The sequence below is a fragment of the Prionailurus viverrinus genome, chromosome A1, assembly GCF_022837055.1.
Source record: "Prionailurus viverrinus isolate Anna chromosome A1, UM_Priviv_1.0, whole genome shotgun sequence".
NCBI lineage: Eukaryota > Metazoa > Chordata > Mammalia > Carnivora > Felidae > Prionailurus > Prionailurus viverrinus.
In genome coordinates, this window is record NC_062561.1 from 181,824,837 (window position 1) to 181,841,909 (window position 17,073).

The following is a 17,073-nucleotide window of genomic DNA, read 5'->3' on the forward strand; positions in this document are numbered from 1 at the left end:
TCCAAGGATCAATAAGGAGTTGAAACTGAAACATACCAACAGCATCAGAGAGTCCGTAAACCCTTTGGCCATATGCATCTGTCTTATCCCAGATGAAGGTGTAGGCCAGGTTGGGAGAGGCCTGGAATGACTTCTGGAAGAGGTGCCCCTCTACAGCTACCATCAGATGAACCTTGATAAGATTCAGGGGCACCGTGGACTGGGTCATGGTGATCTTCAACAGAGACTTATAGCCTGCGGTCCTGGAGCTCAGGTAGCGAAGCTTCACAGTGGAACCAGGGAGCTCAATTTCTTCATGAAGAACCTGGAGAGGAAACATAGGGTGGACATGAGACATGCTTCATCCAGTGACCCCCGGGCAGGTGGGCTGCTCACAACCCTGAGTCTGCCTGTCTGCTGCTGCCCTCACAAAGCATCATGCCTTATGTGGGGTGCAAGAACCACTACCCACGACTGAGAGAAAAAAAAAACAACCAAAACTTTATCCTACACCATGGAGTAAAGGGGTTGAGGTTATGATTTTTGGATTAATAATTATTCCTGGTCACTGTTGTGTTTCTTTTTAAAAACCACACTGTTGGCAAAAGATGTAAATAAGAACAGCAGGCTTTATTGCTAGCTGCATGTGAGGAGGCCACAAGAGGCTGTAATTATATGAACCTGCAACTTCCAGTGACAATTGGTATAAAGCAACAGGGAGGCAATAATGTAATATGCCCTCTGTCCTAACACTGATGTAGATCATTAAAGTGCCTCTTATCATGTATCTCTGTGACTAACAGGAATAAAAATGCAATTTGCAGGTGGGTTGCACATATGTATATTGTTTTTTTTTATTTTATTAAAAGCTCCGTTGACTGCCAAAGTCTTGAATGACTATCTGGAAACATCTGGAAGATATAGGAGAGATTCAGTTGTCTCTCCAGTGGCCATAAATTCTATTGTGTTCCTACTTTTTGTCTCTCTCCCTTAATATTAGTCTCTGGCCCACCCAGAGAGTGAGATATGGTGAGAGGAAGTTGGCCAGCCTGTTTGGGTTAGGGTAGGATTTGAAGAGACCTACCCTAGTACCTGCCATTCCTACCTGGGTCTCAGGCACGATGGGATTCTGCCCAGGGGCGGCGCTGAAGAAAGTGGACAGCGGGGAGGAGATGATGATTGGATCTGGTCGGACAAAGCCACTGAGGTCACAGCTGGGGATGGAGTTCTCCTCAGTCTTCATTACCAGGGTGTCCATGGCGTAAAAGCTATTCCATGGCAGCCACACGGTGCGCTCCTGGCTCATGAATGGGGCTCGCTCGAAGTGCAGGGTCAAGGAGGCACCCCCATTGGCAATCAGGTCAAACCTGAAGAGGGGGCAAGTGGGCTCTTAGGAATGAACTTAGCTTTAGACAAGGCAGGGGCTCTGAACTGTGCACCTGAGGGCAGTAGGAGGGGCAGAGCACACGAGAGATGAACATGGGCTTTGAAGGCAGATGGTCTGAGTTAAAATACAATCTCTATCAATGACTTGTCCTGTGATTCTGTGAAAGTTACCAACCCTCTCTGAGCCCCAGTGTCTTCATCTGCGAATTGGGACTAATTATACCAACTTCACAGTATGGCTGAGAGAATGAAATGTGACGACTGCAGAGCAGGGGTCAGCAAACTAAGCCCATGAGCTAAATCCAGCCCGCCACCTGTTTTGGCAAACAAAAGTTTCATTGGAGTACAGCCATGCCGATTTGTTTACTTATCTTCTCCAGCTGATTTTGTGCTACAAAGGCAGAGCTGAGTAGTTGTAACAGAAACCATATGGCATGCAAATCCTAAAATATTTACTATCTGGCCCTTTACAGAAAATGTTTCTCCACCCCTGCTGTAAAGCACTTAGCATCATGCTAGGTTGATACAAGTATTCAATACATAGTAGAGTTATAATGATCAATGAATGCTAAGTCATGGGAGGGGCTTTCTTCTTATCTACCTGGGCTGTTTTATATTTACATATATATATATATATATATATATATATATATATTTCATAGAGGCTTAATTTTTGAGATACAGTTGACATATTAGTTTCAGGTGTAGTACAACATAATGGTTTGATATATGCATAAGGTACAAAATGATGGCCACAAGAAGTCTAGTTAACATCTATCACTACACATAGTTACAATTTTTTTCTTGCAATGAAAACTTTTAAGATTCTCTTAGCAACTTTCAATATGCAATACAATATTATTAACTATAGTCTCCATACTGTACATTACATCTGCAGGATTTATTTATTTTATAACTTTATACTTTTGACCCCTTCATCCATTTTGGCCTGTTTCTGATATATTTTTTTAAAGTTTATTTTGAGAGAGGGGTAGAGCATGAGTGGGGGAGGCAGAGGGAGAGAGAGAGAGAGAGAGAGAGAGAGAGAGAGAGAGAATCACAAGCAGGTTCCCTGCTGTCAGTGCAGAGCCCCACATGAGGGCTTGATCTGAATAACCGTGAGACCGGAGCTCTCAGTGCAGAGCCCCACATGAGGGCTTGATCTCAAGAACTGTGAGACCACGACCTGAGCTGAAATTAAGAGGCAGATGCTTAACCTGAGCCACCCTGGCATCCCTTTGATAATTGTCCTTAAACCTTATTCCTGTTTGTTTTTCGAGAGCTGAACAAAGGTATATTGCTAGTAAGGTAAAATAAAGGTAGTTCTTTCCCAATTAACAGAAAAGAAGGAGGTTAATGGAGAGAAGTCTCCCAATTTTGAGTTTTATTCCTCCATCAAGATCTCAACTGTTTGAGGGAAGTAGTGCTTTTCTGTTCACTTCAGAATTTCCAGCAGTTAACAGAGCTCCTGGATCATAGTAAAAACTCAGTGCAAATATACAGACCCACTTGGCTTCACCCAATTTGGGTAATACTTTTGGTGTTTTTTGTTTGTTTCATTTTTTGGTTGTTTGCTTTGGTGTTTTTTTTTAACAGACAAAAATGAATGAGCAAGAAGCACATGAACATTAAGGTGAATATCAGAGCATGTATGGCACAACAATTTATTACATGAACTTGTTTGTCTATTTATTTTGGGGAATGCATACTGCTGGGGATAGGATGGGTATAGGATGCAGAAGAGAGTCAAATGTTTTGATGTGAAATTGGTATGAAAGAACCAAATCATCAATGTCTGTGGGACACCCCACTATATGACAGATTGTATAATTCCTCAGAGCATTCCCAAATACATCCTGTTACTTCCAGGGCTTTGCAACCTGAACAAGCTGAAGAAATCACTAATCCTGAAGGTTGGATAGATGATATGGGAAGTGGGTCTGGGCTGTAATTAGTCAAGAAGCAGCTCAGAAGGATGGGGCAGCATAAGGTAGGGACAGGCAGCAGGCCAAGGACTTAGAAATGTCCTCTGTATTGTCATAGGACTGTGCAGAGTGGGAACACTGGCTTCTAAGAATGAACAAGGGCCGAGGTAGTTCTGCGTATTACATAGTCACCGTCCTAATGCTTTAAAATAGTTAGATTTGACTACAGAAATGTATGAGATATCAGAAAGTTTGTGAATACTGAGATTTTGATGGAAATCATCAGATGTCTTCTTTGGGTTTCAGAGGTGGGAATATGAGAATAGGGCTATTGTCAGCTGGTAAATTTTGAAACTACCAGCAAGGCTACCTTAGAGCATTAGAAAGTAAGGCCTGACTCTTCACCAGAGAAAGGCAAGACTCATAGTTCTTATCCACATGCTATGTCCATGATTTTGCAGACTGCAGTTTTATGGAAAAAGTGTTACATCAGATTTACAGCAACCATCTTCTTTTACATTTGGAATAGAATGCAATAGTTTAAGGGCTTGGGTTTTTTGTTTATTTGTTTGTTTGTTTTTTTTTTTTTTAGCCCAGGGTGGTTGAGTGATTTCCCCATCTCATAGATTTCTTTTCTTCTTCTTCTTCTTCTTCCTCTTCTTCTTCTTCTTCCTCTTCCTCTTCCTCTTCCTCTCCTCCTCCTCCTCCCCCTCCTCCTCCTCCTCCTCCTCCTCCTTCTTCTTCTTCTTTAAATTTCAACTCCATGCCCAGTGGATTAAGGAAATAACATAGCTTTCATCTTGGTGGGGGCTGCACGGGTGCATGTTTCCAATCAGAAGATAATAGGAAAAGGTTGCCTCCTTCACACAGCAGGGTGACAGCTAAATGTATTTAATTAGACTTTTCTGATTACATCCCACCCCCTCAAAACAGGCACAAAAACAACACAGCTCCTAAAGCCACAGATGAAAGCAGAAGGGGTTCACCACAGGACACTATGTCATGTGGATGCTTGTCACCCTGCACTGACTTTGATTTAAAATAGGAGAGAATTTCCAAGAGCCAATTTGCCTTTTTATTTCTAGAATCTGCCCTCCCCTAGCTGCAATCCCAGTACATGTACACACACAGAAAAGTATTTACCTGACAGGGAAAAAGGGAGAATGATGGTTATTGGCAGCCTTGGACAGGCTGGCCCTTCTATTTGTTTTTCATGTTAGATACTATACCACAAAGCAAAAAAATGTATTTGGGGGGATCCACACTAGGGGTCTTGCCTGGTGGTCACTATAGTCCACAAGGGGAAGCCATGTGGTTCTAAGCCAATAGCATGATCTGTCTTTTTGCCTGCATCCTCAGTTCTGAGTAGGTAGAACCCCACAAAGATACTTACGTGCCATCTTGGCGGGTGATGGTGTAGCCATATTTTGGGTACTTGACAAAAGACACATTCACACCAACCAGAGGAGTCCCATCTGTAGTTACTACTTGGCCTCGAATGAGAGAAACCAAGCTGAGAGAAAAAGAAACACAAGTCTTGAGCCACACACAGGAAAATAAGACAAGGGGGCATGTCAAGTTCTTCCATCTTGCCATTCTCTCCACCCATCCTCATCTGGTTGCTAAGGTAAGAAGACTCTCAACATTAATTTCTGGATTCACATAATCACACCTCATGGAGAGGTCTTAACGCTTGCTTTCCTTGAGGAACAGAGCTGATGACATGTTGGAGTGAAATCCACGGGAAGCATCTCTAGTCACTTGGCTGGCCAATGGGGTCTCCTGTGCACATTCCCTCTACCCTTGGCCTTGCTCCATTTCTTGACATCATTTGGCTTTTGTTTGGCCCGAGCTTCAGGCTGCCCTCATCACTCGCGCTTGTGCCTTAGTCTGGCACAGAGAGTATTATACTCGGGTGAGAGCTTCCCCATCTGGCTACTCATTTCCTTTTTTGGTCTTGGAGAAAGGCAATGTTACTCTTCTCCTCCAGGCTGGGATGTCAGAGGGAATGGAGAGAAGTGCACAGAGGTGTTTTTTTATGGGGCTGGGACATATACATACATTGTTTTTTTGCTGCTCTTTAAGAGCAAAATTTCTCACAATCCATGACAGCCTGAGGAAAAGAGAGTATTGGAGCTTTACGTATTTTTTTCTGGTAGAACTATCCTGGGTTCTGACTTCCATGTAACTATATTTCTCTTATATCAAATTCCTGCTATCTTGGTGGGGCAGGGGCAGGGGTGGTTGAAATCCCCCTCAACTTTTTTTCCACTGTCAGAGAAAGCTGTCCTCTCTCCAGATCATAGTAACTAGAACTTTTGCAAGAATGACAGTATCAACAAGCAACGTCTGGGAAATCCCCTAAAGCAAGAGAGATGCCACAACAGTCCTCTCAAAATCCATACAGGGAGAATGCACATGCCTCCTCTTACCTAAATTTTCTTGACTTCATAGAGAAATGGGTTACTGAGAACTTCCATTTTTGCACTGAGTCTCCAGCCTATTAGGCAGGTCTGCAGCTATATTGTTAGCCTTCAAGCCACTGGGCAATTTGACAAAGGCAGAGAGGTTCTCAGGTTTCCAGGTTCCTGGACATACTCCCAATTTCTGGGCTAGGTAATCAAGCTGACCTATTCTTTGCCAGAATCTTGTCCAAGTCTGTTTGATTTTTGGATTGCACTTACTTCTGCTATCTCAGGTGGGATGCAGGCATGGAGGAATGCTTTCTCCTGGCACCTCTCTTTTTATTAGCAATAACTACCCCCAGCCCCTGCCACGGTTCAACTCCAACCCTTTGATGATCTCATGAGGGTTTAGACTGTTCCACTGACAGCTCTAATTGTCTGCTACTGGCTGCCTGACAAATGCATCCCATTTTTAGCTGGTTCCAACCATAATGCCAGAGGCTTTTGAAAGTGGAAAACTAAATTATGAAAATAATTCTTTTGTTCAATTCCATTTCCTTATCTTAGTGCAGACTAAGATTTCTTTCATGCCTTCCAAGGCACGATTTTAAAATCGATGTGTGTTGATGACCACAAGGTACAAAGTGTTTATGATGAGAAAACAAAGCTGGGAGTACATCTCACAGTGGGTTTTTTCCCCTCCTTTTTTTTACACAACTGTTATTTATTTTAAATCGTTCCTATAGCATAAGACTTTACAGAGCACCACAGGAATAAAAGGGGCCTGGTTGCCTAGGCTTCCTACTCTCTATTTTCCTAGTTCCTCATTGTTGCTGGCTTCATATCGTTTCCAGGCAGACAATTCACAGAAAAGACTCAGCTGAGACATGCTATCAGTTCGTTTCTATTTATGATTATTGATGTGTAACAATTATCACATTATCTAGATAGTGAGATCTGCTCTATAAATTATAGTGGTGGAGTCAAGGCATTTTAGTTATTTTTGTATGCCATTATCTTGGGGAAACGCCTTCTTAGAAGTCTTGAATTAACTTCTTTTTTACTCCTAGCCTTCTCCTTCGTTTTTTTTTTTTTTTTTTTTTTTTTTTTTGGTCAGAGGATAATACGCTAAAATTCACATGCTTGGTGAGCTTCAACCTATGTCTTGGAGTTACATTTTGTATTTCCGAATTATGTATCTACACCAACATGCTGGAGTGTGGGCTCATTTGGGTGGTGCTATTTATTGCTACTTTCAAAGCATCAGAGAAGCTTTCTCTAAAGCAAGTTTCTTTTGCCCAGATCTCCGGGGCTGCTATGGTCCACAAATATTCTGGAGTCCTTACCTCCTCTTCTGCATCTTGGCTGTGGCTCAAGGTGCCTTCTGGAAGTGTTAACTTTGGTGAGGAGGATAAAATTGAATTTTAAGGGACAAAAAGGAGAATAACAGGAAATTACTGGATTTAGGGTAGAAAAAATGAAATGTTAATAGGAAACTGAACAGAGCATGGGCTTTGGAAAGATGCATTTACAGTATTAGCAAACTGTATGTAAACTATAGTGAAATGCTTATGGCCTGGTGCTAGGGCCATTCAGGACTCTTGGGCAACAGGAATTATGTTCATAATTAAGGGAAATATACCTGTAGAATCCCTGTCCAAGAACTAGGATTTAATAAGCAAGTACTTTTTTGATCAGATATTTATGGTTTCTTTTTATTTTTGAGGGGTTCTTGTATTAAGGTAATAATATAACTGTGTGAGTATATTCTATAGTATTATTCTAATTTTATCAATCAAGAAAATGAAGTTTATAAGGTTAAATAAGTTGTCTAATATGACACGGCTAGAGGGGTGCCAGGGCTGAAATAGAAGAGGGCTGAGATGATTTTTTTTTTCTTTTTAGTAAAACTAGGACAGAGAGAGGCTAAAGTTGCTAGCCCAATGTGACCTTGCTAGCCCAAGAGCCCTCATATTAAAAGAGCTGTCAGGAAGTGGGGCTGCACAACTTCCCAGAGAGTTCTAAGGGGTTGTAGAATTAACTGGCTGTACCATTATTCCTTACCTCCCCATCCCACCTTTGCCAGGCTCTCCCAGGGAGAAGCAGAGTCTGAGTCATGACCTGCTGATGCTTCCTCCCCAAAGTCTAAGGTGGGGGCACCAAGAGAATCATTTATAAAGCTAGGGGCTCCTGTAAGAAGTGAGAGCAGGTATTTTATTTGCTGGCTGGAAGGCTGCTTGGGCAGCGTACTTCCTGAGTTGCTTCTGGGCCTCCCCAGAATGAAGTAGGATAAAGGGAACTAAGAGAAGAATGGCATGAGAAGGATAGTTAGTGGGGTGAGGAGGCCAGAAGTGCCCCACTCAAGTTCAAGGTTCCTAGAGGCTTCATGAAAGAGGACCCAGCCATCCATTCTTACTTTTCTACAGAAAGGAGCATAGAGATGAGACAGATATCCCCAAGAAGACTACGCCTGCCATCTTCACATCTGCACATACCATCGACATCTGGACCCAGACCCACCAAGAGCAAGATCTGTGATATGTAGGCAGACCGTAAGAAGTCCCCTGCCTCTCCTATCCTTTCTCTTACCTCCAGAATCAGAAACAGTGCCTAGAAGGGAGAAGGGGATGGGATGTCTCAAAGCCAACTCTTCCCCCTGGCTCTCCTCTCTGGGTGTACAGTTCTAACTTGTCCTGGGAGGAAGGGCCAAACTTACTATATAATAAATCTAGAATTTGCTCCTAGAATATTCATAAGTCTCAAATTAGCAACTGAGAGCAAAAGTAAACATAAGAGAAACTCTATCATTGTGCAAAGAGGGGTAACATGCCCCAGCATGACATCTTGCCCAAAGTAGGCAGTTAGCAGATGCAATTGATGGGGTTGCTGTGCAGATTAGAGATGGTCTATATAAAGTGTCTGGCTCATAAGTGCTCAATAAATTCTAGCCACTGGCATTATCTTGGCTCTAAGGTGCCAGAAATGATAAGCTATGTTATTAAGTTAATAATTGCTTTCAAAAATACTCTATTGAATGAAGTATTTCAGTGATGATCAAACAAAAGCCACTACCAGAGGTATTTTATAAAGAGAGATAAAGTAATGAAATGTTGTAAAATAATAGATTATAAAAATGATCTAAAAACCAGACAATCAACAGGTGTCTCCAGCAGGTTCTAGGTTGAAGGTGGCCAAATCCTACAGACAGATGAGGACTCTGCTCTGGATCTGACCCATAGAGAGCAAGGGGCCTTCTGTGAACCAGAGCAAGGAGCTGCCCTCATGGGGTAGTTTCCAGGCCAACTGGGCCCATGGAAAAATGGGAGCACCTCTTCCTGCTCTGATAGGGAGGCAACCAGCCACCTTGGGGTCTGTGTGGACAGAAGGGTGCCCACCTGCTATTGAAGGGGTTGTCTCCAGGAATGATGTGGGTGCTGTCTTTGCCTGCCAAGAGCTTGATGCGGTCATAGAAGGACTTCACGGCAGGCGAGTCTGTCTGGCCCTGCTGAATGATGTCCAGGGGGTCCCGGGACCCTCGGCAGAGCAGGCTGTTCTGACAGGCGGACTGCAGGCAGCAGTCAGGGTCCAGGCAATCCACCAGGCCATCTGGAAGGGCAGAGGGAGAGCCAGGGTCAGTGCATTGCACAACACAAAGCTGCTGAGAGATGCTAACACCTTTGTCATGAACAGCATCAACCCTTCCCAAGGGCTTGAAGTGGCAGGTTTCACACAACAAGTCTAGTTTAATTCCAGTATATATGCATAGAAAATAAAAGACTGAAAGGAAATAATTGAAAATGTGGACAAATGATTATCCCCAGGTAATAGATTAGTGTGTTTCTCTCCTTCTTCTTTATTATACTTTGCTAGGATTTCTACTTTTTCTGTTATGAGCAAGTATATTTGAGTGGTTGGAAATAAAACCAAATATTTTGCTTTTGGATAGAGCAGCACTAAAAATTACCCATAGCCAGTTCTCAGGGCCTTGTGCTAATTGGGTGCACAAATCATCAAAATGCATGGGATTCCTTAAATCTCAGTTTAATGGAGAAAAATGTTCCATCTCTGCTCCTTGTCAGACAGGGAAGGTACTGCTGACCAGTGTGACAACTGGGTGGGTGAGTTTTGCATTTTCTGGGAAATGTGGAAAAATGGCTTTGGTTCCAGCACCAAGAAAGTAAGCTATCAGTTCACCCGATCGTTTCTGGTGCCACCTTGCTACACACCCGTAACACTTTGAACATCCTGATTTACTAGGTCCTTGGCCCTACATCCCTTTCCTGGGCTGTTTCTTATCATTCATGTACCATTCAACAAATATTTGAGTGCCATCCATGTTCTGGAAATGCAACATGGTATGAAGAACAAAGAATGATGGGGTTGGTCCTTAAGAAGCTGACAGTACAGTGGGGAAACAGATGCGACTCATCTTTTACAACCCAGACTAGGTATGGGCACCTCTTCTAGGAAGCCTTCCTGGTGATGCCTCTGACTAGGTTATGGTACTCCTGCTCTGTGTATCCCTGAATCACAGTTTCTCAAAGAATGGTACTGCATCAAAATCCCATGGGTCTCAAGGGTCTATTCCCGAGCTTCCCAGGGAGAGCCTCCAGGAACAGGTCCTGGGATCTGCCTTTCACCCATGCTTGCCCGGTGATTCTAATGCACAATAAATTTTAGAAACCTTTGTTAATGCCAACTTCCTTGGGCTAGAATCAATTATCTCTGTGTGCTTGCTTTCCTGTCTGGAAAATGAGCTCTTTGAAGAGAATAACAGTGTCTTATTCATTTCTACATTCATGCCTTACTTAGTGCCAGCCACAGAATTGGGTATTCAACAAAGGTTTGTTGAATGAATAAATGACTGTTTCCCATTCTTCACACGCGTGTTAGGGCTGAGCATGGGAATGTTTCGGGTAGTGTTTGCTCTTTGGAATTCCCTATTAGAATGGATTAGTTGGCCAACCCTTATTCACTCTGCTGGGAATTGACTGAACACACAGTGGAGAAGATTGGGGAATAACTTGCTTGCACCTCCCAGATTTGATAGCAAGACACTTTGGGGCCATAATTAACATCATGGAAACATGTACTCAAACCCTGGGCTGGGACTTGACAGACACTTGTACTGGAACACTGAATCAGAGGCCTGGCTGCATGCTTTAAATTTACTACAATGTAATTTTTTGGCATTACTCTTTTCATTTGGTTCTGCTAACAAAATTGAAATATGTAATTTCACCGAAGTTCCACTGTAATTTAGCAATTAATGTACAATTATTTTAATGCATTACTTTCTTTTTAGCAAACAAACAAATTAGGAGGTTGTGTGTTTTGCTTGGCTTTAAATTACTAAAACTAGCCTCTCATTTTCCACATGGGCAAATGTGGCTTCAGTGCCTCGTAACACATTTAGATTTACAGAATTTCCTAGAAATGCAGACCCAGGAGGGTGAGCAGGCGCACACACTTTAAATTTAGAGACTTTCGAAATCAAGGCTCTGAACACCTCTGCCTGATATGCTGGCTGAATCAGGTGCTCCCTAGAGCCTCACAAATCTCATACCCAAGAAATGGGGCCAGAGAATTGTATCTCAGCAGCAGGATGATGCTGGAGCACCATCACAGACCTATGTTCAGATCGTATAGTGGATCCCATAGCCACTGGCAGAATAAGAAAAAGAAAAGAAAAAACGCATAGCATTCTGCCTTTAACATCACCTTCCGTGGACCGCCTCCACCAGACAGAAGGAATCCACCACGGAATGCCTGCTTTGGATTTAAAATTATCCTGCTGAGATAGGTTGGTAGTGCTTCATTCAGCAGCTACAGAAACTTCGCAGGTGAGAAAAAACACACTGTTAGTAGCACTATAGATTTCTTTAAGGCCACTGGCCTCTTCCCATTAGAAGTTCCATCTGTCTCTGGTGGTCTTTCCCTCCTGAAGCTGGGAACATCTCCTACCCCCTATCCGATTTACCACCCCTTCCATCTAACCAGGTTGAGAACCTCATCAGGCTCAAATAATAACCTGGGACAGTTTTTCTATTAAGCACTCAACACTTTTCTCCCCAACCCCTGCTAGTCTGCCACTCATTCTGGACTTGCAACTTCTTCCAAAGGGTGGACCTCAAATTTCCCTACTGTTTTGTCGATTCTTGGCTTTTTATTTAAGGGCCTGTCTGGCAGGAGATGTCCCATAAACACATCAGCAATCGCAGATGGCAAATGCTAAAAAAAGAAAAAAAAGGATAGAAATGATTTCCTCCTACATGTTTGCATTGAACTGCTCCAGAGATTGTGCATTTGGGGTTCTATCGGTTATTAAGTGTGAGCATACGTTATTCCTGTAATGACCTCATCATGTTGCATGATTATGGGCTGCTGCTGCCGAACACTTTCAAACGACACTGTGAACTTTAAATTGGCACTGCTATCTCCCAGCGGCCTGTCAGTCATGAGAGCCGCATCTTTATGCCAGCAAGCCCCTTGCATGGAGTCTGACATGGCAATCTTCAGTAAATTACCCTGTCACTGACAATCTTGCAGTTATCTTGCAAACAATCAAGCAGGCAATCAAACTGTCCTGAATTGCCAGTTCAGGACCCGAGAGGCTGCCAGCGTCTCTATTCAAAAGGGGCGCGAGAGCAGCACAGCCCTCCCGTGACATTGGCCGATTTCTTTCTTTATTTATCCACCTACTTGTTTGTCTGGTGGGCTTTTACCCAGTGAGGGTGGCGAAAGAGGTGTGCAGAGACCTCAAAAAGGGCCCAATTCTGACTCAGCGTTTTGGGAAAATGACCCAGGCCATCCTGAGCAGGCCCCACAGCAGTGTCCCACGTTTGCCTAATGGGTCCTCATTTACTTCACTCTGTGAGATGTGGCCATGGAGAATTATCTAGGTGCTTTCTGTCAGGATGCATGCTAAATCACAGCTCTGGCTATATTCCACGTGTGTATGTCATACGCTAATTGCAATGGCCATTTCAGAGAAATATGGATGTGGAGAAACTTTCTGGGAACAATGTGGGAGGCATTCTTTTTACTGCTTTTGATAAAGAAAATCAGAGAGTCTTCCATAACAGGTCTGGCAACGTGAAGCAAAAATCAGGTTGATGCTAAATTGATTCCTTTGAATTAGAATTCCTAAAGTAAAAACCCAAAAAGTCTACACAGCATCAGAGGGAGGTTCCTGGCCTCTGGAATCAGACAGATTTGGGATTGAAGCTCATCTCCTCTAGTCCTCGGTTGTGTAAGCTTAGATAACCAATCTTGCCAAACTTTAATTTCTTTGCCTGTAAAACTGAGTTATAATAATGCATATAGCATAGGGTGCTGTGATGGGGAATAAATGAACAGATACGCACACACACACACACACACACACACACATCAGTTCGGCATAGTTTGTGTTCAATGAACTATAACCAGAAACCCTGCAAAGTTTTCAACTTTTTCAGTTTATAAAAACCAGACATGGCAGGGCACCTGAGTGGCTCAGTTGGTTAAATGTCCAACTTTAGCTCAGGTCATGATATCACGGTTTGTTGAGCCCTGCATCAGACTCTGTGCTGATAGTTCAGAGCCTGCTTCCAATTCGGTGTCTCCCTCTCTTTCTGACCCTCTCCTGCTCATGTTCCGTCTCTGTCTCTCAAAAATGAAAAAAAAAAGTTAAAAAAATTAAAAACCAGACATGGTTATAAATGAAATTAATATCCCCTATTAGAGTCATTCACTGGTATTTGCTATGGGTAGGTTGAATCCTGTCAAAAATGCTATGTTTCTAAATAGCAATAGGTAAATGGACAGTATGAATAAATGCTATGGGTGGAACGAGATTTGCACATATCCTTGATTTAAATCCTCACATAACCCCACAGAGCAGAATAATATAACCCTTAAGCTGCATAGTCTGGATCAGGCTGTCTGGGTTTGACTCTCAGATCAGGTACCCTATCTGCTGACCCTGGGCTAGTAACCGCTCTGCACCTCAGTTTCCTCGTGTACAAAATGAACTGATGACAATGATGTTAGAAAGCACAGTTTGGAGGATTAAAGCAGTTATTACACATATAGTACTTAGAACAGTGCCTGGTACAGTGACTACTCTGTTAACTGTGTGTTACGCCCATTATCACGCCATCATCCACTCTATAAAGTTGGAAACTGAGGCTCTGAGAAGCTGAGTAAGTTATACAAGTGGCTACGAAGGAATTTTGGATAAAAAGTAGGAAAAGGCAACCAGTGAGATCATTACTCTTTGTCTTCTTCATTATCAGGAGGAGGTGATGTTTCTTTCCCAAAGGGAGTGTGAAGACAGGGCAGTGAACACCCATGAACTCTGGAAGTATGGGTGGCCGTGAGATTTAATTACCTTTGTAGGCTTGTCTACTCCTACAGTTGGGAAAGAATCTGGTTGGTTAAAATGAGCTTCTAAAAGGAATCAACATGAGAAACGAGATACCTGGGGATTTATTCCCTGCACTGCAGGCTGCTGGGGACCACACTATTTATCTGTGAGATTCAAAGCCCCCATTCAGCTGTTTACCATTGGCACAAGGTGGCACTTGCCTTCTGGGCTGGCTACAAGTTTGTGCCAGCTGTTTCCAGCCCCTGCCTAGTTCGCTCTGTTAGATTTTTAAAGGAGTCCCTTTAAAAGATTCAACCTCAAAGCCTTAACTGAACACTTACTAGTGAAGCTATGCTCAGGGGGAGGAGGCCACGGGTTAATGGAGAGGCTGCAGAGAGCCATAGTAGATACTGGGTATTTCAGAGTTGGTTGAAACATGAGCATGTTTTCTGTTTGGGGAAGGCTGCCTGAGTCTGTACATCACTCTTACAGGGAAGGGACATCTCCAGGAATGAGAGGGTGTTTATTTCATTCATTTCACTTATTTTCCTCTTTGATCTCTGTAAACTGGGCAGCTTATGGAGAATCCAGATGAAAGCATTTTGTTCAATTTTGGTGTCATTTATTCCCTGTAGCTTGGTATGCAAGTGATTCCCTTTATAACCTGCATGAACTCTCCAGCTTTCTTGGGTATTAAAGGCTTCAGAGAAACATCTAAATTTACTCTTCTTAGTTTCATTTTGTGACAGGGTGGCATGAATCGACTCCAACAACTCACTTCAGGTGTCGTGGGTAGCTCTGTTACAGTCTGCACATAGCACTTGACGGGAATGGGTTATCATCTCAGATTTTAAAATTGAGCTTCACTCTTTCCAGATTATGGTTTGGTGAGTGGCATCACCAACCACCAAATCTGCCTTCCCTACTCCTTGGGCCAAGAGGCTGGTTAAAACCTAGGCTTTGAAGAGTACCTATATTTCCATTCATCAGATGTTCAAGAATAGGCAAACTGAATCAATTATGGTAGAAAGTTAGGACTTGCAGTTACCTTAATGGGGAGGTGCTGGCTGGGAAGGACACAGGAGAACCTTCTGATTGCTGGAAAGGTTCTAGATCCTCACTTTATGCACCTGGCTATATAGGCTATATATATATACATATATGTGTGTGTGTGTGTGTGTGTGTGTGTGTGTGTGTGTATACACACATAAATATATATATATATATATATATATATATACATACATACATACATACATATCTATAGGATGTATACACACACACATTCATTCATCGGGATGTATATTTAAGATTATGCAATTTATGTACTTGCTAACAGACTGACTTCAGGCAAGATACCAACCTGCCTGTGCTCTGTCTTCCTTATTTGCAAAGTGGGCATGATGATACCTCACACGAGCAATGAGAGGACTAAGATAATCCACGCAAGGTACATGAACAGTTGTGAGCACCTAGCAACCTAGCATGTGCTTCAGAATCTTTTCTATTTCTTTTCTGCTTTTTGAGTCTTCTTGGCATCGTATAGGTTTGTTTAGCACACAGAGTGAGGTACTTGCCAAGTTCTCATTTCCCTAAGGAAAATACAGGGAATCCAGGAGGTGGACCCAATAAATCCTAGGGTCATTCTTGAGATCAGTTAATGATGGAGAGGTAGAAAATTAACAAAGAGTGGAGGGAAGGGGGGAGGCAACAAGTTGGGGCAAGAAGGAAGAAGCCTATGCTGTTTGGTTTTTGTGATGGAAATAAAGGAGTGGTGAGGGCTCGCTGGCAAAGGCTGGAAGTGTCTGAATGGCCAGGCACATAAAGAGGTTCTTGAGTAAAAAGAAATGAGGCAGCTGTAGTATTCTTTTTTGCCTTGGGAATTATTTTCTTTTAAGGTGAGCTCTTTCAGGACTGTGTCTAAAGTGTGTGGGGTCCCTAGCAAATATTTTTTGTCCGGGCCCCTGTCTACATAAACAGTTTGATTTACCCAAATTGAGGGGCGCCTGGGTGGCGCAGTCGGTTAAGCATCCGACTTCAGCCAGGTCACGATCTCGCGGTCCGTGAGTTCGAGCCCCGCGTCGGGCTCTGGGCTGATGGCTCAGAGCCTGGAGCCTGTTTCCGATTCTGTGTCTCCCTCTCTCTCTGCCCCTCCCCCGTTCATGCTCTGTCTCTCTCTGTCCCCAAAATAAATAAACGTTGAAAAAAAATTGATTTACCCAAATTGACATATCAGCACCATTCTGGCAGGCTGATCTCACATGATCTTGCAAAATTTTCCTCCAGCCAGCAGGAGCAATCTACTTGCCAATCTGTCCACTAGAATTAAGGCTGGGCAATGGGCCCTGAGATATCTCATAAATGCAAATCCCCAAATATCTCTGAGAATCTGGTCAACCTCACATGCATGGGGATGGGGTAAGGAATGAGAGAGGATCAGAAAGCACCCTGAAGTGGAGAAATAGGGACCAGGGCTCAGGTGGGTCCTAGTCTGGGCTGGCGTGCTTCACCCATACAGCACTGCTGACCCTGGCCACTCCCTGCCACTGGAGGAAAACTTAGAAAATAACAAAGGTGGGGGGCACTTCAAAGCTCAAGAACTCACTTGCCCAGAGCAGCACTGGATTCTTGGTCCAGTTAGACAAATAGCAAAATAATATGGGCTTTAGAGTCAGAATGGTTAAACCCTGTTCTATCATTCATTAGCTATGTAACCTTGGCAAGTGAGGCAAGTGACCAACTTCCTGTGACTCAGTTTTCCCACCTATAGAATGGACTTAATACCACCTACTTCACCAAAGAGCATGGAGATTCTATAAGATGGTGCACATGAAATGAGATGATGAAGATATTGCACTGAATACACAGGAAGAGTTCAACTAGTGGAGGCTATTCTTCATAATATTTTCTGCACTCCACCAGGGAAGGTACTGTTCCATTTGCATTTTACCCAATGCCTGCTGACAAGTTGGAAGTGAGGGATAATTGAAAGTATTCTGGCTTGATGTAACTAAAAAGTGAAAGGAGC

At 43.1% G+C, this 17,073-nt stretch overlaps 1 protein-coding gene across 3 annotated transcripts in view; it reads right to left on the bottom strand.

Annotated features, from left to right (window-relative positions):
- Positions 1 to 17,073, bottom strand: part of TENM2 (teneurin transmembrane protein 2) — a 944,724-nt gene that overhangs the window by 77,729 nt on the left and 849,922 nt on the right. For all 3 annotated transcript variants that reach the window (XM_047877002.1, XM_047876993.1, XM_047877010.1), the window contains 4 exons: positions 9,091 to 9,301; positions 4,684 to 4,803; positions 1,085 to 1,346; positions 37 to 304 (listed from right to left, as the gene is read on the bottom strand). In XM_047877002.1, coding sequence (XP_047732958.1) covers positions 37 to 304; positions 1,085 to 1,346; positions 4,684 to 4,803; positions 9,091 to 9,301 — 861 coding nt within the window. The remainder of the gene's footprint in view (positions 1 to 36; positions 305 to 1,084; positions 1,347 to 4,683; positions 4,804 to 9,090; positions 9,302 to 17,073) is intronic.